At 37.9% G+C, this 26024-nt stretch overlaps 2 protein-coding genes across 3 annotated transcripts; one reads left to right on the forward strand and one right to left on the reverse strand.

The window, feature by feature from the left end:
- The first annotated feature begins 1045 nt into the window (after positions 1-1045).
- oprd1b (opioid receptor, delta 1b) lies at positions 1046-14687 on the forward strand. Of its 2 annotated transcripts, XM_084385253.1 has the most exons (5): positions 1046-1169; positions 6032-6082; positions 7213-7409; positions 10337-10689; positions 11466-14687. In XM_084385253.1, exons 3-5 carry the CDS (start codon positions 7243-7245, stop codon positions 12011-12013), a joined length of 1068 nt encoding a protein of 355 aa, XP_084241379.1. In that variant the 5' UTR covers positions 1046-1169; positions 6032-6082; positions 7213-7242; the 3' UTR covers positions 12014-14687. The 2 variants fall into 2 exon arrangements, with proteins under 2 accessions (XP_084241379.1, XP_084241378.1); XM_084385252.1 differs by lacking the exons at positions 1046-1169; positions 6032-6082 and having other exon boundaries at positions 6980-7409.
- Positions 14688-19540: 4853 nt separating this feature from the next.
- Positions 19541-25810, reverse strand: rcc1 (regulator of chromosome condensation 1). The gene is made up of 10 exons (XM_084386158.1): positions 25656-25810; positions 24711-24818; positions 24132-24319; positions 23847-24026; positions 23669-23765; positions 23462-23584; positions 22280-22426; positions 22072-22191; positions 21803-21955; positions 19541-20252 (listed from the first exon to the last, which is right to left on the reverse strand). Exons 2-10 carry the CDS (start codon positions 24784-24786, stop codon positions 20077-20079), a joined length of 1260 nt encoding a protein of 419 aa, XP_084242284.1. The 5' UTR covers positions 24787-24818; positions 25656-25810; the 3' UTR covers positions 19541-20076.
- Between the last annotated feature and the right edge of the window lie 214 nt (positions 25811-26024).

Below are 26024 nucleotides of genomic sequence, written 5' to 3' on the forward strand. Positions count from 1 at the left end.
CAGGCTTAAAGGAGAACTCCGGTCAATTTTAACATTGAGCTCATTTTTTTGTACATTTGGAGTGCTGTCAGTACAGAGAACAACGACAAAAATCGGTGTTGCCTACACCGTGTTATCCTCTTTTTAAAATTTGCACCCTGTTGACTTCAATTGGGCAAGTTTTAAACCTGCTTTTAGGCTCTTAACGTCCTTGATGTGTCATTACAAGTGCACAGGTCATGTGAGTGATTCCTTCGGAGTGAACGCGGGTGAATCTGACTGCAGTAGATGTGAAAGATATGAATAAAAATGATGTTTATTCAGCCAGCGCACATACCTGTATTTACATCCTGTTTTCGGTCGAAGTCCACAGTAGTCGATTGTCGAGTTCACGCGCGTGATCATAGGTACTAAACCTATGCGCGTGAACTCGACAATCGACTACTGTGGACTACTGTGTAAATACAGGTATGTGCGCTGGCTGAATAAACATAATTTTTATTCATATCTTTCACATCTACTGCAGTCAGATTCACCCGCGTTCACTCCGAAGGAATCACTCACATGACCTGTGCATTTGTAATGACACATCAAGGATGTTAAGAGCCTAAAAGCAAATATAAAGCAAAAATAAATGTTTTCTTATTTTATAATAGAAATAAATTATTGTTGTACCCTATGACTTTGATAAACGAGGACCCCTAGAGTTTGAATGAGAGACATTTTTCCTCATCTATACTTGTGGGAAATCTGTTTCACTGGCATGTCAAAGTCTGCCCTGTGTGTCATTATTCATGGGCATTCCCTTCTGACACACTTCTAGCCGAGCTAATGATGCCCATGTCACTATATTTTGGGTTTAATAAGTACCCTGGTCTCTGCTATCCTCAGTGCACTACGTTTGAAATGAGATGAGTAACTCTGTGTGAAATTGTCCCTTTTAGCCCTGAATCTTCACTCAAGTTTCATTACTCAGTTTACCAGGGTGCCCCCTCATTAGAAACGAATTGATTTAAATGCTGTTAATGGATGTTCCGCTTCTGACAGTATTTCCTTTGGTAAAAAGGAAATGCCACTGAGAGGATGGCATGAAGCAGTGGATAACTATGCCAGCGCTGTGCAGTGTTCAGTTTCTCTAGAAGGCACAGTTATTTCTCTCAGGCTTGAGCAGATAATTGGATACCCTGCAGGTAAGAGAGCCCCTCTTGTCATTTTGATGCTTAGATTTTTAGATAGCCATGGGTATTGCTGTAAGCATCAGGAGGTTAAAATGCAAATGAACACAATAACACATCACGGTAAGATAAAAAAAAAAGAAGCCAAATTGACATTTCTTAGTCAGGATCACCTCACGACAATTACTTGTTTTCCCCATACGTGTTTTTAGAGTTATGTTTATTATGTTAATTTATTAGCCTACACAGCTCTGGAATACTTGATTCTGATTGGTCAGCGTAGTCCAGCTTTTTGATATTTCCTCATTTTCGCCATCGTCCATGACAAAGCTGTAGCCTATATCAGTCCGCTTAAATGAAACCGGCGCTACTTTCATGTCTCGTGTCATCACACCGCTAACTTGTGCTATCTTTTTTCAAACAAACGAAACTGTCATCATCTTAGGAGCCGTTTACACAACAACGTTTTCAACTAAAAATAGAAAACTTAGTAGGCTATGCGTTTTGGCCGTAAATTTACACGACAATGGCATTTTGGGGGCCTGAAAACACGAACTTTTGAAAAGGTTCAAAGTACAAGTTTTTGAAAACGATACCGTTATCGTCTCCATGTAAACAACAAAATACACAAATTTGTGGAAATGGTGAAGAATCATCCATAGTACGTGTTCAGTCTGTGTAGTTTTTATTTATTTAATTTTTTACAAAGTGACATCACCAACTGCCCTGGCAGAATACAGCTAAGTTAGCGTCTTAGTCGTTTTCGTGGATCTGTGTGAATGGGGATTGTTTTGACAAAGTTGCCGTCTGTATGCAAAAAATTCAAAGAAAAAACTTTCCATTTTTAGTAGCAGCTAGTAATTCGCCTTAAACATACCCTTAGTTAACGATTGCTCCAGCCAGCACGTGATAGGTTAGGCTATGTCCTCTGGATTTGGAAAAAATGTGACAGAGTATTTCAATAAACAAACTATTAAAAAAATACAAATATGTCCACAAAATCTGTATATAGCACACACACAACCAATAAGCTGTAGAACTCTAGCCCCCTTGCTGAGGATGAAGTGAGTCAGCTGTTCCCATGACAACTACATTTTACTGAGAGAGTCCATTAGGACCTCTTGGATCATTTTTTTGCAGAGGTATCAAAGGACTGAGACTCATTCTATCAAACATCTAATGTGTTCCATTAGACTTCAGCCATCATGACTTTAGGAGGTTGATGATTGCTCTTAGTGCCCACTCATCTTTATAAAATATTGAAACCTATTTTTTCCCTAGACTCATCTAAAATCGAAGATAAATACATTTGAGTTACTCAAAATCATTCAAGGGATTTAATTTTTTTTTTATAAATAATTGTAATAAATTGTCAGAGTTTGACTGTGAAGGCATATACTCGAGTCTGGCAGGAGAGAGGCGACGCTGTGAAATTCAAAACAAACCAGAGTGCTTTTTAAGGATCCAAATAATTGAACTAAGCTGCTCTCGAAAGAACTTAGCCAGTTACCCTAGACTCACATCTCACATCTTTGTTGAATGAGTTGCCAGGCAGACTCTATGGGCGTCTTTTCAACTGTCTTTGCATTAACTGTATTACAGCAGCATCAACATGTTTACAAAGGCAAAATTTTGTGACCTGTAGAAGACGGTTGCGAAGATGATTCACGATTGTATTGCAAACAAGTGCAAAAGAAACAAAGAAAAGCACTATGGTGATGATTCTAGGATGTTGGTCATGAGTTGACTCCCCCCTCCCCCAAATTCTCCCTGAATAGAGAAATATGTCAGAGCCAAGAATGCTTTCTGAAATGTATATTGCTATAACCGAGATATATTAAAATAGAACAATATACAGTTGCTGTTACACTCAAAGACAGTGAACCATTCAGTTTTTTTTTATAACAATTTTAGGAACTGTTTGGAAATTTGCAGTTGTAGTGCTTAAGTGACACAGAGTTCCACTTATTTAGGTTGTTTGCATTGTATGCACTACAGGTGCTTCCTTCAAATATATAACCTTTTAAGAGGTTCCTATCAAGGGATCATCAAATAACACTTTATTTTGATGGTCCACTTTAGACATTCTACTGATTATAAGTAACTTTGCAACTATCCTAACTAACAGTCTACTAATACTCTAAGAGTTAGTTGACATGAAGTTGCAAATTAATGGGAGTTAGTTGACATGTAATTGCAAAGTTATACTTATTGGCATGCCTAAATTGGACTATTGAAATAAAGTGATAATTGATTTAATGGATTTTGTTTTAATACATTTTTTAATATATGAATATTTTTATATTAATATAATATATTTTTAATATTTTTTAAATTAAATTTGTTTGAATTAAACAGCTAGTAAATATACTTTATTACTAGAAACAAACTTAGTCATTACAAATTTAAAATTACAAACATATAGTACAGTGGTTCTCAACTCCAGTCCTCGGGACCCCTTCCTCTGCACATTTTGAATGTCTCGCTTATCTGACACACTCAGTTCAGTTCATGGAGTCTCTCCTAATGAGCTGATGATCTGGTTCAGATGTGCTAAATAAGGGAGACATACAAAATGTGCAGAGCAGCGGGTCCCGAGGACTGGAATTGAGAACCACTGATAGATGGTCAATATGCATTCATCAGAAATGCAATAGCTCACAACGGATGTTACAATGAAATGCAAGCACAGTTAGAGAGGAGCTTGGAACTATTAAGAGCTATTCTCATGGCAGTGTGGAAGACAAAGATATTATATATTCCATAAGTATTGTTGTATATATTACTGATCTAAATCCTTTGAAAGATAAGGCAGAGCTAGTGTATTTCTACAGCAGAAGCTCATCATAGTCTGGATGGTCAGATCTGGATGAAAATGAGAGGTGATAGACAGATTTCTCAGTCTCAAAGTGTTGATGGCTGTCAGAAGATCTGTTCCAATATGTGGGCAGAAGGCTCCGCTGGCTACTCTCATCAATCTAATCTACCAGTCACCCGTGATCTAATCCACCAGCCCCTCAAAAAAACAAAAACAAAAGACCCATCAAACTTTTACACACTGTTTGACTTGCTTACAGTATATAATTTTCCAAGGAAAATCAATTTGAAAGAAACAATAACAAAACAAAAACTTGTAATGGAGAGGGAAAAATGGGGAGTACATGTTACGTATTATTTTGACATGCATTGCTGCCTTGTAAACTATAATAGTGAATAGAATGCTAACAACAGACAATATGCCTTTTAGCCAAGGATGTTGTTCTTGGAGGAAAAAACAATGAAGAAAGGAACTGTTAGACAGGTGTAATTTTTTTTGGGTTTAAAAAAAGTTTTTTATTTAAATTAACATCCCCAGTAAACAGCAGAAATGTTTCACTCTAGACTCCCACTGGCTTGCATTCATCAGTTATGTTGATGACAAGAGGCAGAAACACTGATTAGATGCTAATGGCATTCGTGGCTGTTCTGTCCTTCATATTAATGATAATTAAGCAAACCAGACATCTTATCATGCACTGATTCTTGGGCGAACTGAGGCTTCGTAACAATCCAATACGTAATATTTCAACATTACATGATCCGTTTAACCACACCTCAAAGAAAATATACCTATTTAACAGCAGATATTACTACATGGGTGAATTAAATCCATTATGTATATATGTATTACTCAGTGCTTGATATCCTGTATCCACTCCAAATGTAAATAGCTTTAATGAGGCCTGAATTTTAAAGAAAGAATAAATAATCAGATTATTATTATCAAGTGCCGATCCAAAGGCACTTGAAATGACGTGTAAGCATTCAAAGCAATAGCTGCAATTACAAATTGGCTGAGAACCTGCATTAAACATTTCCCTCAGATTTGCATACATGCATTATTTTAATTCATGTGTCAACATTGGCTATGATTGTGTTAATTATATAATTGTTTTGTTCTGTATGTATTATTTGATCTAGTGGTTACTTATGTTTATTAAAACTTAAAGTAAGAGACAGTGTTATATTGGAAATAAAACTTTTACATTTTGACTGTTTTTTCTTGGTGACACACTGTGATCTTTTTTTTCTTGGCGAGGCTTAGATATTAAAATCACATCGTTGGTCAGAAGATCAAGAAACATTTCTCATTCTCTCGTCGACAATTTCAGATACAATTTTTTTAAATATAATATGGCTCAGGATTTTATTTTGCCAATATTCCGTCATATTTTTCTCTAAATGGCATATGGTCAGTTCAGACACAACTAAATAGCCGGTTTGGCTAAAGATCAGATGGTTTAATGTGTGCATCTGGCTCTTGGACCTGTCAGGCTAAAGCAGACTTCAATCTGTTAGTGGCCAAGCTTAGCATCTGGTCTCGGACAAACCCGACATAAATCACACATACAGGCAGAACTGGTAACAAATAAAAAATTATGGCTGTGTACTGAGAACTTCCAGAAATATTTTGTCTGGGAAGAACTGGAGTGGTCTATGCAAGTTAATGATGCAGTCTCTCTCATCAAGTCATATTTATCGAGCCATCTGTAACAACAGATGCTCTCTCAGTTTAAATGTCTACTGGCCAGCTAAAATGGTGACCTATGAAGCAAAACAGATGTAAGCTTGTGGTTGCTCTGAAATTCACTGTCTAACATCCATTATACAGATTCATTCATTTATTCTAATGTCATGCAAGTCAAATGTAATTTCACTCTCATTAGGACATGCTCATGGCACTAGAAAACTAGATAATTCACTCAAAATAAATCTTCTTTTTTTTTAAATCATGGAAGATTTCTGTACTGTGTGAAAGCGTTGCATAACATTTCATTATAAAAACAGCACTCTGTTATTTTGTTTATCTCTGTTTGTTTGATCTGTTCTTTTAACAGGCTCCAGAGAAATCATCCTGTTTCCTGAGTGATACAAAGCGTATACAAAAGGTAACTTTTAACATCGCTAATCATAAATTTTAGATAAAAAGCACAATGTTGTAACAGTAGAGAGCCAGAGCCATGCAGGGAGGATATTGTCAAGTGCTTGAAATTGATTCTCTGTTATATAATTTCATTTCCGCATAACCGCTGCGATTAGAAGCCACGGATGGTGAAGAATCTTTTTTGATTTAACTGATCGTGTAATCAGTTGAACAGGATTCCATTATCAAAATGTGTGCTAATTGCAAATTTACCCTGAGGGTCAAACTTAATAATTATGCCTCCTAGCACATGTAAATGTAAGTCACTTATTATGAGGCATAAGACATGTATTATGCATTGATGTAGAATGAGTTGAATTAACATAAAAGTACATGTACTGTAGAATTCTGGCAAGTTGAACGAACTCAATAATGTCTTAAGAGGTACCAAAACAACATGCTGTAACAGCTTGACTTAAATACAAAGCCTCCAGATGGTGCCCTGTTATTCATGAAACGAAGCCAAGAGCAGTGCTCGACAAAATCACAATCTTGACAAATGTGTCACCTCAAAGCAGCAAGGCCAAGAACTATATTACTTTTAGCCTTCATGTGGCACAGATGTCCACAAAATTGTATTTCTCTCTTTAACTGAACAACATGCTTATAGAAGATTTTTTTATAAATTGTAATTAATTATTTTGATTTTAATAATGAGTCAAGAACCCCAATTTAACCTTTTTTCTAAGAGAGTGGAATGGAAACATATAACAAATAATAGTAAATAGCATAGCTACAGTGCATGTTTACAGTACGTCGAGTGTCACTTGTGTGTGGGCGCAGATTTTCAGTGTGTTCCACTATGCACATGGTTTGTAGTTCGGGAGAAAGTACGAGCGCATGTACAGCAGCACGCGCAGTTGGAAGTCGAGTGCGCGCTCCCGAGCAGAGGAGAAGAGAAAAGGAGAGCTGCGTAAAGTGACCAGTGGAGTTGATGTCCTTATCTGCTGTTCTGTATCTTTCTATACCTTTTAGATTAACGATATACGTTTAAGATCTTCCCGTTTTGAGTCACATTAGAAGACGTTTGGCATTATACAAGGGAAGCGCAAAATGGAGCCTCCAACAGTAACAGTTAATGATGTTCTCGAACAGAATCCTTTAATTCTCCACAACTCGAGCTTTATGGAGGAACCAGCGGGACTTCTGTCCAACTGGAGCAAGGGCAGCGAGGCGAAGGCGGTGAGAGGCAGCAGTGAGGTCGCTATCGCTGTGTGCATCACCGCGCTGTACTCAGTCATATGCGTGGTGGGACTGTTTGGAAATATCCTGGTTATGTACGGTGTGGTCAGGTAAGATAAGTAGTTTTTTCAATTAATATCCTTTGTAGCCTAGGCCTACTTCAAAAGTCTCTGCGGCTGGGATAATCATTCATTATTTAATTTACCACTTGCCATATAGCTACTGAGAAATGACCATCTTAGTCCAAACTTTGCTGGTTTTCTGTACAATAAGTGCACAAAGTCTAAAGAGGAAGATAAATAGCGTCACCTATTTGAACCCGGGAAATATATAGCATGTAGCCTACGGAGAATGTGTTGGACATGGGAGTTTGACTGCAATCTGATCAAGTGGGAGAAGATGAAAGACAAAGCTGAGGAGTAAGATTTTTGTGACGTGCTCATCTGAGGGTGGAGAGTTCCCTTATATTGAGGTTTTGACCACAAAGCCAGGGTGGGTTTCTTATATATATATAGCCTACATATAAAAAAAAAAAAATCTATTTCGCACAAAAGGCTTCATTAAACTAAAAATGAATCACAATTCTTCTTGAAGTGTCTTATATATTAAGTGTATAGCTATTAAAATGTTCTGCAATAAAATGAAAACTACATTTCTTATCAGAGTTATGATGTCATGTTTGTAAATCCTGGATTTATCACTGTAAAATAAAAAGATACTCCAGGCAACATTTCAGATCACCACCTGGCAAGCCCAATAGCCAATGTAGAACCTCTAAGCACCCTTTCTAAAAGTTCAAGAAACTTTTTAAAAATGAAACCCACAAGTTCCTGTAAGAACTCTAAACACTGTAAACATTTTTTAACACACTACTTCTATCGCTCACATCCTTGTTTTTATGTCTCTTGTCAAAAAATTAAATATACTTCTACCCTGACTAGGGTCTTTTGAGGCACATTTAAAATGCCTATAGGTTCTGCAAAATTTTCTTTATCTGAAGAACCCCAAATTCAGTGTATAAATCCATTTCAAACTGCTATAAAGAACTAATCAGAGTTCTTTTAAATGAACACATAAAGCATTCTGTTTATAATACCTTTCAGGCATTCCAAATATGAAAATAAGCATTAGAACGCTGTAAGGAAATGAACAGAATAGGAACTCCAAAAAATACGTTTTTTTTTTTAATAATCTAGGAAATCAGCTAAAGGTGTTGTGTTTGTTAGATTGCATTGATACATTTAAACTAAACTATTAAAGGGAACATGCATTTTACAGCTCGATTTAGAAAAGAAAATGGAAGGGAACCAAAAAGATTTTGAATATAAATAGAGCCCTTGGCAAGCGAGTGGTTCGGATCTTTCTATCTATTCACAGCACTTATATTCAAGAGTGCAAAGCCATTGCCTAGGAGGGAAAGTCTGAATGGACTAATCATATTCGGAATCTCTGGATTGCCTACCTTTGAGGAGACATACAAAAAAAATATAGCAGAAGAGAGTATTATAGTGTATCAGACACTACAGCCTGGAAGGATGAAGCTGTACAATAGGAAGTCTGGTGTGAAAAGAACTCATTAATAATTCCCCCTAAAGTTTCAGTTGCAGACGGAGAACTTGATATCAATGCATTTTAGATTGCATATACATCAAAGTTTCTCCCTCATTTTAATCCATTATTTCTCACACTGCACCAAAAAGCCATTTTCAATGGTATTTTTGTCTGGTTTCCCAGTAAAAATATCTCCTTAAAAGACAAGACAGCAGAAACAAATGTATTAAGGTTTTTGATTAAAATAACAACAGCAACAAAAAACTATTTGCTTCTCTAGCTATATATATATATACACATGCAGACACACACCATTCAGAGGTCAATATAATGGTACTACCTCTAAACAACAAGGCCTGTTGCAGAAATGTGTTCCATGATGAGCATAAAAAACATGATTGATGGCAATGCTACAAATTTAGCATAGCATGCAGTATTTCCTTATGAATTAGCAACCAGTGTAAAATAGGAGATGCAAACATGAGTCATGGATATACAACAAAACATGTTATGCACTCAGTACAAAAGACTTAATGGAACTTATAATAATGGATTTATTCATCTCTACACGTGTAGCCATGTACAAAGAGAGGAATAAACTGTAGTGTCACTAATGGATGTGCTGTATTCTCTCTTCAGCGCTGTGAGACTTCAAATGTTAAGTCCTCAAAAGAGATCACTGTGTGGGCTTCAGACAAATCTCAAAGAGAGGATAATCAATGGATTACAATTTTTGCCTTTGGCATTGATCTTTTCTTAAGTAACTATTTGCATCATTTTATAGGCAACCCTATCATTCATCAGCCCATTATTAATAAAAAAAATACAGAGAAAATGATGAGCTGATTATTGTATGATATTGAGACACCTTAATTTAATGAAAGCATGTTGTTAGCCCCTGCTGGTAGATGTTGTACCTACACCTTTTCACTATTTCTCCATATACATAGCTTTTTAGCCATTATAGCCAATAATAATAATAAATATATATATATATATATACATTTAAGTTCAGTAATTTCACTTAAATGACAACTAATAGGTAATTTCATTGCCATTTAAGTGAAATTACTGAACCTAAATATACGAGCTTGATAAAAATTATCATTCTAGAAGAAAATTTCAGATGGCACTTAGAGGCTTTTGCATCTGAACTCTTCATATATATATATATTATAATGTTATTTTAATGTTAACATTTTAATTATTGGAATAAACGTTGAATACAGTTTAGAAGGGTGTTAAATGATGATCAACCACGAATGGAAATATGTGCTCATGCTAATCATCTCATATTTATAATGAAAAGGGCAAAAGTGCCTCAAATCATGTACAATCAGCGCATCCAATTCATCATTCGTCTGCATCTGAATTCTTGAATGTTCATATCGTCATTGCAAACGCAGGTGCAGCTGATCGACATTCAAAAACTGTGCTTGTGTAGCTGATTCTCTCAGGCTGACTCTTTCTCTTTTTTCTTCAACAGGTACACAAAGATGAAGACAGCTACCAACATTTACATCTTTAATCTGGCTTTGGCCGATGCATTAGCCACCAGTACTCTCCCCTTCCAGAGTGCCAAATACCTCATGGGCACCTGGCCATTCGGTGAGCTGTTGTGCAAAGTGGTCATGGCTATTGACTACTACAACATGTTTACCAGTATTTTCACATTGACGATGATGAGTGTGGACCGTTACATTGCCGTGTGCCATCCAGTGAGAGCCCTGGACTTCCGCACGCCTGTCAAAGCAAAGATCATCAACATCTGCATATGGATTCTCTCCTCTGCTATCGGCATCCCAGTCATGGTTATGGCCGTTACAGTGACAAATAAAGGTGAGGACAAAGTGAATGGGGGAAAATACAGAAGTATTTGATTTTATAGCACAATAAACTAGATGTTAATTTTGAGTAACTTATATTTTAGATCCAAAATTGCTAGTTACCGTACTTTGTCTATTTTTGCTCTGCTAACAAAATAGTTTTTAACAAAACCATGCTGAATTAGTTAACGCTCTCCGAGCAATACACAGTTTCGCTGTGGATGGATCATTCTTTTTATACAAATCAGTTGAATGAATGATTCAACGCTTGCTCATAAAGACAATTGCTTGTTTCGGGTTCTGAAGAAATCAGTGTTATTAAATAATCGGTTGATTGAATTCAATGACTCACTTAACTGATGCAACGAAATTGCAAACTGTTAGGTTCTATATTTGGTTTGAAACATACTTTGCGGCCGTTAAAACAGTATTACTATAGAATGAATATGGGTACAAGTATGAACAAACTATTCTTCATGTTGTCAAAATCATGTGACCTGCCTGCATCGCATTGCTTCACTGCCATTCACAGCTCCTCTGAGAGGCCTCATGGGATAGTAAAGCATCTATCAGATATGCACTTTATAATCTTTTTGCCTATTCCTTATATAGTAGGGAATAAGGCATATTCTGACACAGGGAGTCACTTGTCGTCACCTGGCGTAATAATATAGCTTGCATATACTAAATAAAAAATGAATAGTTAGGGAATTACAAAACAACGAATCAGTAAATTCCATCAAGAAATTACTTAAGATTTAACAACTCTTCTTATCTTTTTCTTTACAGATATATTCTCCTCAGGCAAAACGGTCTGCATGTTGAAATTCCCAGGCTCAAATCCGCAGTATTGGGATACTGTGATCAAGATCTGTGTTTTCATTTTTGCCTTTGTGGTTCCCGTCTTGGTCATCACCATCTGTTACGGCCTGATGATCTTTCGCCTTAAGAGTGTGCGCTTGTTGTCCGGCTCCAAAGAGAAGGACAGGAACCTCCGGCGTATCACCCGCATGGTATTGGTGGTGGTGGCAGCCTTCATCATCTGCTGGACCCCTATCCATATCTTCATCATCGTCAGGACTGTGGTGGTGGTCAACAACAAGAATCTGATCATTGTCACCTGCTGGCACCTGTGTATTGCTCTTGGCTACATGAACAGCAGCCTCAACCCGGTCTTGTACGCATTCCTGGATGAAAACTTCAAGAGGTGCTTCAGAGAATTGTGCATGCCCTTTCGTTCCCGCATGAAGCACAGCAGCTTTTCCAGAGCTCGTAGTGCCACGAAAGAGCCCATCTCAGTGTGCGGCAAGTCTGATTCAGTGAAGCAGCCCGCATGACTAGACCTGGACCAGATGCCTCCTGGTACGCAACCAAGGACACAGAAAGACCTGCAGTCTGAGGTCACCCAGATCTCCACCACTGAGTTTTAAACTCCTCTGAGGTAAAAAAAAAAAAGTTGGCGACAAGCTTATATACAGAAAGGCAAAATGCTGGTTCGTTTGTGGGAAAATAATCTGCTAAATGTTTTCCAAAGTGAGGAAATGAGATCATTTGGACCATCAAGATTCTAATCATGCAGTGGAAAAAACATAAAAAAATGTGGCCTTGGAATGGTCAATAGGAAATCTGCAATTATTAGTGGTGTATGAGCCATCAAAGTGGATTCCCGAAATTGGATTTTTAAATAAAAGTGAATGCGTTTCCCTGGGATTTGTGGGATCTTGTTATTGAAATACATTATTCCTGGGGACAAACGATGTACTGAATACACAAATTCAGTTTCTCATACAACAAAATAAGCTGTAAGATGGATATTTCATTTAAAGAGACAAAAATGCTCACTTTTCACAGAACAATGAAAATGTACAGAAGTCTTTTTCCACTCCATAATAAAAGGATTTCATTAAATCTGAGGATAAAGACACATGGAGAAAGAGAGGTGTCGGATGCAGAGAATGGACCAAAATTTCATCCTAAGGTTTGCAGGAAAGTTTTGCATGGATGACCGAATACTTTCCTTAGGATCGCTGTTAAAATACACTGTTACATAAACTCTTGACACATTGTTCATTTCATGGTGCTTGATAATGTGTAATTTTGTGCTACTAGTGAAGGTGTTTGATAACCTTTGACTATGTACAGTGTTTAGACATATTCTGAGTATCACAGAGGGTCTCTTAGATATTTTCTTCTTAGTTATTTGTTATGAAGTATTTATTGCAACAATCCTTGCATTTCATTGCTATTAGTGCAGAATGGCTGTTTTTTTACCTTTTTCAAATCCACATCTAACGATGGGTTTTGTGATATTAGCGTCTTATTCTAAATGTCAGCTTTGCTGTAAAAGGAGAGTTTAGTTTCTTGAGCTGTTATAAACAAACTTTTTCCAGTCAGGAATGTGTTTATGTATTAGCAGTGAGTATTACATTTCTGTAGAACCTGTATGTACTTTTGCAAAACTGTTGCATATTTCCTCATGAATAATTTTTTTTATGGATGCATGGAAATTAGATGTCACCAATTATCTGAACTGTCAGTGTGAAAGCTTAAGTAGCCTATTAACATTTTTCTGTAGATTGCATGGGTGTTAGGAAAAATAACCTTTATCTCAACAATTTTCACTTCCCACATGTTGAGTGTGCCTTAGTATCTAAAATATACATTCATCATCTCATATATTGAATGATAAGCCTGCCACCCTTTACGCTGTTTTAAAGATTAAAATTTTGTTTGGTAAAAATATAACACAAAAGCCCCCAAAAAGCTGTTTTTCCACAGGTACTTGTAAAGGTTGGAGACTCAAGCACTTTTACATAATTACATTCAGCAGACAACCTATAGACCCCATTTTGCAATATATTGGATAAGTGCTTTGAATAAAGTAGCTGGAGCCTTCGAGTGTGTGTGCGCTAAAATCCACGCCAAAAAAAAGGCATTTGATGTGGAAAAGTGCTTGGCACCATGTCAGGGTCTGAGCAGATGTACGCACTTTGCCTCCTGGCAGAGAGTCTGAGAACTGTAGATATTTGGAAATTTAAAGATGCAAAATTTACTTTTACACAAGTGTTTGAACATAAATGTGTGTTGGCAGTGTGTGTAAACCAAATACGGTTCACTCCTATTACTTGTGAATGGGAGAAACTGCAACACGCAATATGACGGAGTACGTCCCGCCTTCTAAGTAAAAGAGCCAATCGCTGATTGGTAAAGTCATTATGTCACTGCAGCTGCTGTTAGAAGCTCCGGTTCCCATAGAAACTTGAGACTCGCGCTTAGGACTGCACATGCGCATTGGCTGGTCTAGCCATAAAACTAAGCTTTTTCTAATGCTATTTGAGCATAAGAAACAACATTTATGGGACAGTGAGTTCGGCAAGCAGTTTTTGAGATTTCAGGATTCCCCCATTCAAATAGATGTCCGAAATAGCTGCCCGGAGGCGTTGCAGATATGGCCGCAGATGAACAGATTTTCCTTGACAAGGACATAAATCATAAATCCCCATAAATCATAAGCAGTGTCTCAGAACAAGCCGTTCGCAGATTCTGGGCAATGTGATGTCGCTTTGTACAGGACCCGCCCACGACTGCTGATGGACTCTGCCGTATTAGCATAGACCCGCCCTGAGCGAGTAGTACACTGTCAGTACCAACTGTTGGTGATCCAGCTTATAGTCTCCGGAGCCATACTGGTTACAGTAGTAATGAAAGGGAGAGCACATACTTTATTACAGTTCATCTGAGTTGTTTTATGTATATAAAGTTTACCAGTTTATTGAGCACCCCTCAAAAAGGCAAAAGGTCTGTATATATTTGTTTACTGTTAGTTGTAATGAGTTGTTTTGTGTAATTCGCTGTGTATGTTGATGATAATGCAAGGGAGAGAGAGTTTATGGGTAAGACTGTAATGCACACTTCTTGTACTGTGTTTTATTCAGCTCTTACAGTGATTTTCTGCAGGTGAAAACAGATGCTTCATCTTTTGTGTGATATACAATAAACTTCATAAAACTCATCAGTAAAGCTTTGGCCATCATTCGGACGGGGTCTGCTACAACAGGCTAAAACTAAACTATACCTGTTCTGTCTTCATGCAGCATATATTCTCTGGCTCAGGAGGCATTATTGTCCAACTCCGGTTCGAGGCTGAACACCGCTACTGACAACTGTGGGAGAGATTGTCCTGTTTTGTTGTTACATGAGCTCTTGAAGCTCCACCCTCTTCTTGAAAGGGGGCCAGGAGCACCAGCTCATTTCCATTTAAAGGGACACACATAAAAACAGTGCGATTTTAAAGGGATAGTTTACCCAAAAATGAAAATTAGCCCATAATTTACTCACCCTCAAGACATCCTAGGTGTATATGACATGGCATATGATTCGTCTTTCAGACGAATACAATCTGAGTTATATTAAAAAAAATGCTTTATTATGGCAGTGAATGGACGTTTCTGTTTTTAAGTCCATCTATCCATCATAAAAGTGCTCCACACAGCCCCGGGGGGTTAATAAAGGCCTTCTGAAGTGAAGTGATGCGTTTGTCTAAGAAACATATCCATATTTCAAACTTTATAAAGTAAAATAACTATCTTCCGGCCAAACAAACATACGGATTCCACTTACGCATCTTGTGACGTCAGAAGTAGCGTAGTGCGTCATGGCGTAGCGTAAATATCAGCAGTACGTCGCATTACTCGCATAAGTTGCGCTTTAGACTTAAGTGGAATCCGTATGTTCTTTGGCCGGAAGCTAGTTATTTTACTTAATAAAGTTTTAAATATGGATATTTTACATTTTTCTTACACAAACGCATCGCTTTGCTTCAGAAGGCCTTTATCAACCGGAGCTGTTTGGAGCAGTTTTACGATGGATAGATGCACTTTTATGGACTTCAAAACAGAAACAACGATTCACTGCCATTATAAAGCTTGGAAGAATCAGGACTTTTTTTTTTTTAATATAACTCTTGATTGTATTCGTCTAAAAGAAGAATGTCATATACACCTGGATGACTTGAGGGTGAGTAAATCATGGGCTAATTTTCATTTTTGGGTGAACTATCCCTTTAACATGCTGTAAAAATGATCTGTTGGGTATTTTGAGCTGAAACTTCACATATAAACTCTGGGGACATCAGAGACTTATTTGACATCTTGTAAAAGGGGGCATAGCCTAATAGGCCATTTGCCATTCTCAAGTGAAGGATTTGGACTTTGACTGGTGATAGTTTATATGTTAATGACATTAATTAGGCTTTGCTGAACGATATGTTTTACCATTAGTGAAATAATAATAATAATAATAATACATTATTTGTCTATTTGTCAATGGAATTAAATAAATAGCCATATTTATGGAAATCAAGGAACTCAACCCTCTCAATTTCTGCACTTTTCACAAACAGGACCTGAAACTGTGAAAGATGTTGATCTGCAGAAAATGTTGTTTGTCAGCCACAGGAGGTCAAACTAAACATTTCATAATCTATCTGTTCGTTATCAAGCTGATTCGTTTTCAAGCATAATTGAAAATAGGGGTCCTGTCTGTTCACTGTGGCTTTCAATATATACAGTACCTCTGCTCTGTCTAAATTCCAACACAGTAAGAGCAGAATCAGTGCACCTGTTATTTTGGAAAACAGTACACAAACACTTAAAGCAATGGCGTTTGCAGTACTGTATACCTTGTGCCACAGCAGGGACAATGGACTCTGGAGTCTCAACCAGCCAACAGACACAGATGAGTAAATGGTCTGAATAGCGAACACCATCATTATGGTCAGCAAATGTCATTTAAGTGCTTCTCCGGTTCCTTGTGATTGTGGTTTGGAGTGTCTGTTACATAACGGCATAAACAGCGGATCACTGAGAGCAACACTGTTTACACACTGAGCATCACGAAGCAGAGTAATGACGAGACACAGCATGTCATCTAAATTGATCAGGAGGATCACACTCTGCTCAATATTCCACTCAACCCCTTCAGTGTCCTTATGAGATTCATTTTTGACAAGCTGTGGGCTAAATCAGAGAGGCGGTGCGGATTTTAAACAAGTCACATTCTTGCACGCAATAGCCTATATGCAAGTGATGCTTAACATGTCCATTGAAAGTGCTAAATCAAAAACAATAACTGAAGGTAATATAAGCTCGTCACTCCCCAATAAAGTCAGTTTAAGAGTCAATTTGACTATATTTATCATATTTTTTGACTGTCAACTGTCACACACATGGTAAAACAAAATAAATACACATAAATATTACAAACATTGTATAATGTCAGTCAGTCATGCTCTGTCTAGGCTAAGCGGGTCCCTGTAATTTATCTGAGGAGAATATGGTAAAAATCATACCCAGTAAGAACTTCCATTAAACGCTGCTCTGTTCAGTTTCCATGGTGACATGGTTGTTTACCCATCAAGATGAGATGCCATACAATAAAGGCCTCATTATACTTCTGCGTCGGACCTACACCGGAGCCTATACGCCGTAGGCAACGTGTTGGTTTTAATTTATACTTCTGTGTCGTTGTCCGCGTTGACGCGCACCTGGGGAGCATGTTACCCCGAGGGAGGGGTTCTGGCAGACCAATCACAGCGCTTGTGTCCACGTAGAATTGACGCGTTGTTACATTTTTGGAGAGGTGCACGTCAGGGTACGCCGAAGGGTACGCGCGCTACACACAGCCTACGACGTAGCTACGGCGGCAGTTCGACGCAGAAGTATAAAACAGGCTTAACAAATGGTCATGTTAAAGGCATGCTGATATTATTAACATAAATTGTGCATCATATGCCTGAAAGAAAAGAACATGTAATCCAAACAATTATAGGGTGCCAGTTTTCAGATGTGAAAACAGACATACAGATAGACATAACTTTCCCGGCTAATCAAAAACAAACCTCAAAAAGAGAACGTTGTGGGAACTAATCTTCTGGAAACCAAAAATTGTTAGCTGGGACAAAAGGCACCTAATTTCAAACCAAGCATCTTTCTGTTGGTCAACACCATGCTTGAACATGAAATTCCAGAGCTCATGAATTCCTGCTGAATATGACTAGTCACCTGCGAATTCACCGATCAATGATAAACCACACACGCCAATCAATTTCTTTCATGAGTGAAAAAAATAATTTGGTTATGGAGATTGTGAATGCTGCATGGTCATGTTATATGTACATGATTTTAATTATATTTTAAGTCATAAACAGAAGTTTTTTCTTCCCTGTTGTGACGTATATTCGAGTTAAAATGCTTCTCCAACAAGAAAAACTTGATTTTGTCCATGATTGGATGGTTGAAGTTTGCTATTGGTGTGATGCTATTGGACAGGTTGTCCCGCCCTCACACCAGTAAACACATCATCAGAGAAGAGGGAGTAGATTAAAGATTATGAATGCACTTTTTTGTTTTAAAAAATAATGATGAGCACAGATTATTAGTTCATAACAAATACTGCAATATTCCATAAAAATAAAGAATGGACAATTTTGATTTCATGGAGACAGAGGAATAAGTTACTCCTTTAACAAGCTGTAGAAAATACTAATTATTTTAACAATTCACGGGCTGCCTGCAGTGAAACTTTTTTTTTATTTGCATGATGGAAAAACGTTTGACTCATTATACTCATACAAGCATGGCCCTTTCAAAAGCCTTTAATGTAGCTTTCTGGCATTAAAAACAACATTTAAAGCCAGTGGCCTGTCCACTTCTCAGTGCAGCAACCTCATGCTGTCTCACACCAGGCATCGAAAAACATTGATGACAGCATCAAATGATGGTCAATTAAGTGCTTGCAGAAGAGGCTGTTAGCATTTCAAAGCTTTCCGAGAAAGTGGGCCTTGAAGGGCTTTTCAACTGAAATACCCCACAAAGTCTCTCAGCATGACTCACTGTGGGCTGTAACGTAAAGAACAGACCGAGAACACAATTCCATTTCCCCTTCATGGATGCTGAAGTGGTGCTTTGATCTGCAAATTTTATCAATAGCAACCAAACCATTTCCAGCCTCAAGTGCTTTCAACAGTTTAGTACATACTTACATAAGCATCAACTCTGATATTCCATAATCTAACAGAGTATACATTTCTGCTGGTTATTGCGTAGGGTCACAGACAGTTTACCGTCAGGGATTTATTGTGTCGCACCACGCAGTTATATTGCGTTCTATTCTTTTTTCCCCCTCCGCGTCGCTCATGTCCGCTGTAGATATGAAGAATTTTGCTAAATGTTTAGATGTATTCATCTGTGGAACAGAAAAATAAGCATTTTCACAGTGAGCACCAGTGGCTGTCAAGATTATAAATAAAAACCACACAATATACGCTTCCACAATCCAAGCCTTCTACATTCAAATGATGTGCGCAAGGAATAGAGAAAAAAATAAAATAAAATTAAACCGAAGAACTATCCTTTTAATCTCGATAGCACGCACTTAGAGCACATCCCTGCCACACAAAGAAACATGTTTCTATAAGCGTGTAAGGAGAGATATATATGCGGCAATTATATTTTTTACTTTAAAGTGCAGTTACACAAGGAAATGTATGCAGATGAATAAACTAATCAAATAAAAGTTACTTATGAGCATCCAATAAACCCACAGAAGATAATTTAAGGCATGAAACTAGACACTAAAAAGTGATTTCTTGCTCTAATAAATCTGCACTAAACAAGTAGTTTGTTTTAAAGAAGTAATCATAGGTTAGTTTTGGTAAAGATTCATTTTTATTAATTGTCCACAGGGCCAGCAATGCATGGATACAATAATGGTTTCATTTAGGAAATCAGGAAAACAGTTTAACACTGCAAAAGTACAGCAATACCAAATCTGTTCGTTTTTTGTTTTGTTTTTTGAGAGAGAGAGAGAGAGAGAGAGAGAGAGAGAGAGAGAGAGAGAGAGAGAGAGAGAGAGAAAGATTAGACCTGCTATTGTAACCGTTTATTGCTCAGACCGGAACATGGAATTTAAAATCGGGGAAAAAATAACTGGGACTTTTCTAAAACCCTTATTAAATCACTTTTTATCTCATACATGCACACAATCAATCATTCACGACAGGCAGTCTCCAGGAGGCACACTAAAGATCATGGTTAAAAAAAAGAATTAAGAAAATAAAGCAAAGAAGAAACAAAAGTCCATAAAAAAGGTCTCTGATCATCTACCGGACCACATCCAGTGAATGTTTGGGCTCCCCATAAAGCGGGATAAAAGGTTTAATCAGATGATACTCATCCTACCCTCTTCACAACCTACCACCTCCCTCATTAGCTGGCTTAGCTCAGCACAGCACAGGAAGCATTACCAATCCCAGACTCCCCCAATCTTGATCAAGCTTTAGGTTACAGATACCACTGATACAGTAGATTGGCTCCGCTGTCTTTAGTCAAGGAGTTAAAGATCAGCTCTCCTGCTTGTCTTTGACCAGCAGGACCGTGTGCTGCCCTCCACTGGACACTGATAGAACTACACGGTTCTCCAGCTGCTTGCCTTTCATTTCCACTGGGCTCCATTCATCCTCCTCTTCTCCTGTACCCAGCTGCAGGTTGGTGCCCATTCCCCAGGAAAACACAGAGCCTGGCCAACAGATACCGAAAACACAGCTTTAAAGCAAGATCAAAACAAGCCAACAGTACATTCTATGTTATTTGTTCAACTGCTGTGAAGAGGTGCAATTAATGTAATCAGTGGTTGAGGATACATTTGTGAACAATACACACACTGCGTCATTTGCTGCTTTTGCCATTTAAAAATACAGGGACAAACAATGCTACAACCCAAACGGTATCTAACTATAAATGCACTGACCAGTTTTGATTAGACAAGTAAAACCAATTAGTTCGCAATCAAATTTATACATGTATTTAAATATCTGCCATAAAAGCACACTACCGGTCTGTTAAAAAATTTGGAGTCATTAAAGTTTTTTGTTTGTTTGTTGTTGTTAAAAATTAACATTTAAGCAAGGATGCATTTAAGGCCATGTCCACACTAATACGCTTTGGTTTGAAGATGCACCTTTTTCTCTTAGTTTTGGCCTTCCGTCCACACTTAGACAGCGTTTTTAATGAAAACAAAGCTTTTTGAAAATGCCGTTTTCACACTGTAGTGTGGACTGCGAAAACGGGGGTATTTAAAACCGATGACGCAAGTTTAGTCATGTGACGCGTATTGTACCAATAGATATTCGTGTTTATATTGCTATTGTGCCTATTATGTGCTATTCACTTTCACACTGTTGCTAAAATGTGTTATTTTGCACAGTCTTCATATCACAGTCCTGCAAAGATGACAGAAAATGTACTCATTTGCTGTCCTGCGGCAAAACATTGAGCAGCTGCGTTTTAGACCAACCAAATGGTGACTGAGTGGTCTGACCTGGACGCATCAGTGAATGGGGAGATATTTTGCTAAATAAAATGATCCTGTCAGAAAATGCACAGTAACTTTATTTTTTCCATCTATCATCTTGTCTATCACGAGCTTTTACGCATGCGCAGAAAGGTGAATTTAGCCTTTTCAGGCGTTTTTCAAAAGTTTCTCATCCACACTGAGCCGTCGGAAAACGCTAGTGTGTACAGAGTTTTTAAATGTATCCGGATTAATGTAGACTAAGTGATCAAAAGTGACAGACATTTAATGTTACAAATGTACTACTCGTTTGAACTTTCTAGTCAAAGAATCCTGGAAAAAAGAAAATGCAGCAGTTTCCACAAAAAAAAAATATTAAGCAGCTGTTTTAAACATTAAATGTTTCTTGAGCACCAAGTCAGCATATAAGAATGGTTTCTGAAGGATCATGTGACACTGGAGTAATGGTGCTAAAAATTAGCTTAGCCTTAACTTTTATATAAAAGTCATATTAAATTGCAATAATTTCATGCAATATTACTGGGTACTTTTGCAAGAGAACAAATGTATTTGTGTATTAATTGTTAAAATGTATTAACAAATGAGACGTGTATTTATACCAAATTTGCTTGTGGTCTGACACCATTTACAATGCATATCAAGTTTTGTATAACAACTTGTAGAGGCAAAAAACATGTAGAATTAGTCAAAAGGTCTGTTTAGGATTATTTGAAGGGGTTGGAGTGCATCTAAACCAGGACAGGGTGTATTCTCACCTTGTTTGGTTACAGCGAAGCTCACAGAGGCACCACAGGCAATGACCTGAACGTCACTGATCCCAGTGACCGGTGTGGGCTCACTCTTCTCCGCAGCATCCTTCCCCAGGCCCAGACGGCCATACTCCGCCCGACCAAGACTGTACACTTGTCCTGTGGATGAAGTCAGCAGTTGAACATCATCAGATGCACTGGTGGGACACATGATTCAGTGCCAGCGCAACAAATTTTCATACAAGTATTACAAATTAGGTTTATGGATGACTTGCCTTCTGAATTCAGGCACACTGTGTGATGCTGCCCGCCAGAGAAGCCCACCCAGGAGATGGTGGAGTTCTTGAAAGAACTGAGTTTCATAGGAACAAAGCAGGTGTCAGTGCTTTGGGTGCCTGTAAATAAAGAAATAAATTTAAAAATATATATATATAAAAAGACAGACCATTTATTCTTCAGGACTGATTGAGCAAAGAATCTTACCAAGCTGGTGATAATTGGAGAGGCCAAATCCATAGACGTGCCCCTCTTTAGACACAGCAAAGGTGAAGTACGCTCCACAGAAGACATCCGTGAAGATGACCTTCCCCCGTGGCTTAATGATAACCATCTGTGGCTCCAGCAGTCTCACTGACACAGAAAGAAGAAAAATTATATCAACACTGTAGAAGACAGAACTTAAAGGTCGTAACTGGAAAAGGATAAGACCACTGAATTATTTATTCAAACATGTGGGGTCAACTTTTTTTGAAAGAAATGAACACTTCATGAAGGATGCATTGAATTGATCAAAAGTGTCAATACATTAATAGTGTTACAAAAGATTTCAAATGATGTTCTTTTGAACTTTCTATTCAAAGAATCCAGAAAAAAGTATCACAGTCTCCACAAAAATATTAAGCAACATTAAGATATTTCATCTAGAGCACCAAACTGTTATTGTCAATTGTAATATTTCACAACAATATTGTTTCTACTGTAAATTTTCAAATGAATGCAGTCTTGGGGAGGTACAAAAAAAAAAAAAAAAAAAAAGTTTAAAAACCATTCCCAAATTTTGGGGTCAGTAAGATTGCTTAAGAGCATATTTGAAAACCATCAACATATTCAGAAAATAAACCAAAATTAATAAAATTAAGGGCTGGAACTAACAATTATTCTTTCAATCTATTCCCGAATAGCCGATTAATCCTTTGGTTAATTTACCAATAAATAACCGTAACTAATTTATGTATGACCTTTTACCTAATGATACCATCTATGACAAGATAAGGTTTGTGTAGGCCTAATTAGGAATGGGGTTTACTACGGCTGCGTTTAGTCACTTTTTGGGATTTACAGTAGCAATTGCTTAAGTGTGAATCCTGAAATATTTAGTTAATTCAGAAGATTAAAGTAGTTGCTTTGATTATGTTCATTCAGCTGTATGATCAAACAGCTGAAGTCACAACCTGAAATCTAACTAACCATAGCGGTTTCCATAAAACTTTACAACGATTGACTGCTCATTAAATGAGCCCATTTGAGGGATGAGTTCATCCATTAGATATTACAGCGCAACAAATAGACTAATTTACATAATCTGTTGTGTTGACATGTCATTCCAGCTCTAAAATTATTAATTCACATTCCAGTAGCGACAATCCGATCAACAGAGATACATACTCAACCCCTTCCTGCCTCCGCGATTAGCGAAGTGCTCAGCCACACGGCCAAGCTGGCCTTGTTCTCCACATCCTGAGGTGTACAGCTCTCCACTCACAGTCAGCATCACCAAATGGTCATTTCCTTTAGAATGAATTAAAAACTTAATGAGAATAGATTTCACAGAGACTGACTACTAAAGTCAAAGCTTGAATTCCTATGACCGACCTGAGACTATTTTAACCACAGGCTTTTCTATAGGGACTTTGACGGGCAATGTGCATTTTTTCATGGGCTCCAGGAGTCCAATGACACCATTATTGTCCTGCAACAGAAAGGAGAGGTCAATCAAAACTGGTACAACATTTCCGCTTCGTAACAGTATATACAAAAAGCCTGTACTCACTCTAAAAGAGCCCCAGACATAGACCGTTCCCTGATCCGTGAGGGCAGCGGTGTGACTGTCTCCTGCAGAAACCTGCACAACTTTTTCCCCAAGGTCCACCTTAGCCGGCACCATCTCTGAGCCCTCCTCGGATGTGTCACGACCCAGAGCACCCTCATCATTACAGCCAAATGTATAAATCTACACAGGAATCAGACAAGGAGGACATCAGAAAAAACAAAATTACTTTGAACAGTCTTGTTGGGTTTTGAAGTCAGCGATTAATGATTTGTTTGCTCAGCTTACATTTCCAGTGTCGCTGAGGCAGACTGTGTGCATGCCTCCAGCCACAGCCTGCACGATACCCTCAGGAAGAGTCACCAGAGCTGGTTTCTTCCTCTCCAGCACATCCTCCCCCAGGCCAAGCTGCCCAACATCACCCTGTCCGAGAACAAGCACCTGGCCCTTCTCCTGGCCATGACTACTGTGAGAGACTACAAACATCCACAGAAAAACAATGCATGAGTTTTCAGGCCTGGATATTACAGAAAAACAACTTCTGCATTTTTGTTCTTTATTTTTTTCTGCATTATTTGATTCCATTTCCGATATGCGCTGTAAAGCGCTAGACCAATCACAACAGACTGGGCCATCTGAACAATCAGACAAGGAGGGGTTTAGATAGACCGAATCTTTTATCGAACCATTTCAGACGCTCCGGGAAAAGAGGTAATGCTGCAATGCATATAATACAATTTGGTGTTTTTTGACCTTGGATGCATGCTACCCTATTTTAGGAGACCTCCACAACAAAATTAAGAATGTTTAAATGGCACAATAGGGGCACTTTCCATCTGACGAGAAAATAGAGACAGGACGGCTTACCTTTATGCTTTTTCACAACTGTTGAGTTCTCAGATGCTGCAATCGTTTGTCTCTTTACAGCTTTTTTTGCAGGCATGGTGACTCCAAATTATTGACAAAAATCTAAAACTATGAATAAAAGACATGTTAAACAAGTAACTTCATCAAGGCCAAACTAAACAGCATGTGAGGCCTACACGTATAACAGGCCAGGACTGTTATTAAGTCAAGAACGCTAGTTTCACTTTTTACTATATGAAGTACTTCCAACTACAAATAAAAACTTTCCAGGACCTGCACTGTTGTACAGGGTCACATACTGGCTACACATTGTCTGCGTCTCAAAACCTAAAAGGCAGTATACTTAGCATATTAAAGCACAATGTGCGCCAATTTGGTCTCATAGGTGCAAACAGTTGTGTGTGTGTGTGTGTGTGTGTGTGTGTGTGTGTGTGTGTGTGTGTGTGTGTGTATCATAACAGCTAAAAATATAGGCAACTTCCTAAGTTTTGAGACCGCCACTTTTTTCTGGCGCTGACTTCACAGACTATGACTGACAGCAGCAAATGTTTGATGGCGGTTTATCGGTCAAACATGGCATTGTAAAGGACAGATGATGGTCTTATTCTTTCAGCTTTTATACATAACTTAAATGCAGGAAATGAATTTGAACATGGCGGAATAAGACCAGAGTTCAAGTTTAAAGTCATTAAGGAACAACCCGCTAAAAGTTTAAACAGATCAAGCCTTATAACGCGACACTCTGGAGAGTCTAAGTTACACGGTTCAGCCTTGTAACATTTCGTTATTTAAGTTATTTAATAACTTACATCGCACAAAGATCAAACTTCAAATGAGATTAAGAGCAATGAATGAATAAACAGGCTCAATTGTGCTTGTTCGGTAACATATTTCACAAGCTCATTGCATAAAATACACCTATGAAAGAAAATGCTATTATCTTACCGTCGGTAGGCAGCTGAGATGATAACCTACAATTATGAACTATAATTGCTCAGGTTCAATGCTTTTGCTGGCTCGAGGAGGTTTGTGAACACCAGTAACTCCTTGAGAGAGTGTAACGCACGCGTGTCTCACTCCTGCCCTGCTTCGTGTATTTCACTGCAATCGCGCTAATAAACAAATGCACAGGCGCCGCCTATTGGAAAGGCGGGGAGGTACTTACAGTTAAATATTACACGATCTTTTACCAAGGGATATTTTATAGGTGTTTTTACATTTTTTTTAAAATATTTTAAACTATATATTGCAACCGAGAATAGCTGCAGGTAGATACACCACAACAAAAACAAAAAACAAACAAACTAAACAAAA

The sequence above is a fragment of the Rutilus rutilus genome (genome assembly GCF_951802725.1).
Source record: "Rutilus rutilus genome assembly, chromosome: 17".
In the NCBI taxonomy this organism is placed as follows: domain Eukaryota; kingdom Metazoa; phylum Chordata; class Actinopteri; order Cypriniformes; family Leuciscidae; genus Rutilus; species Rutilus rutilus.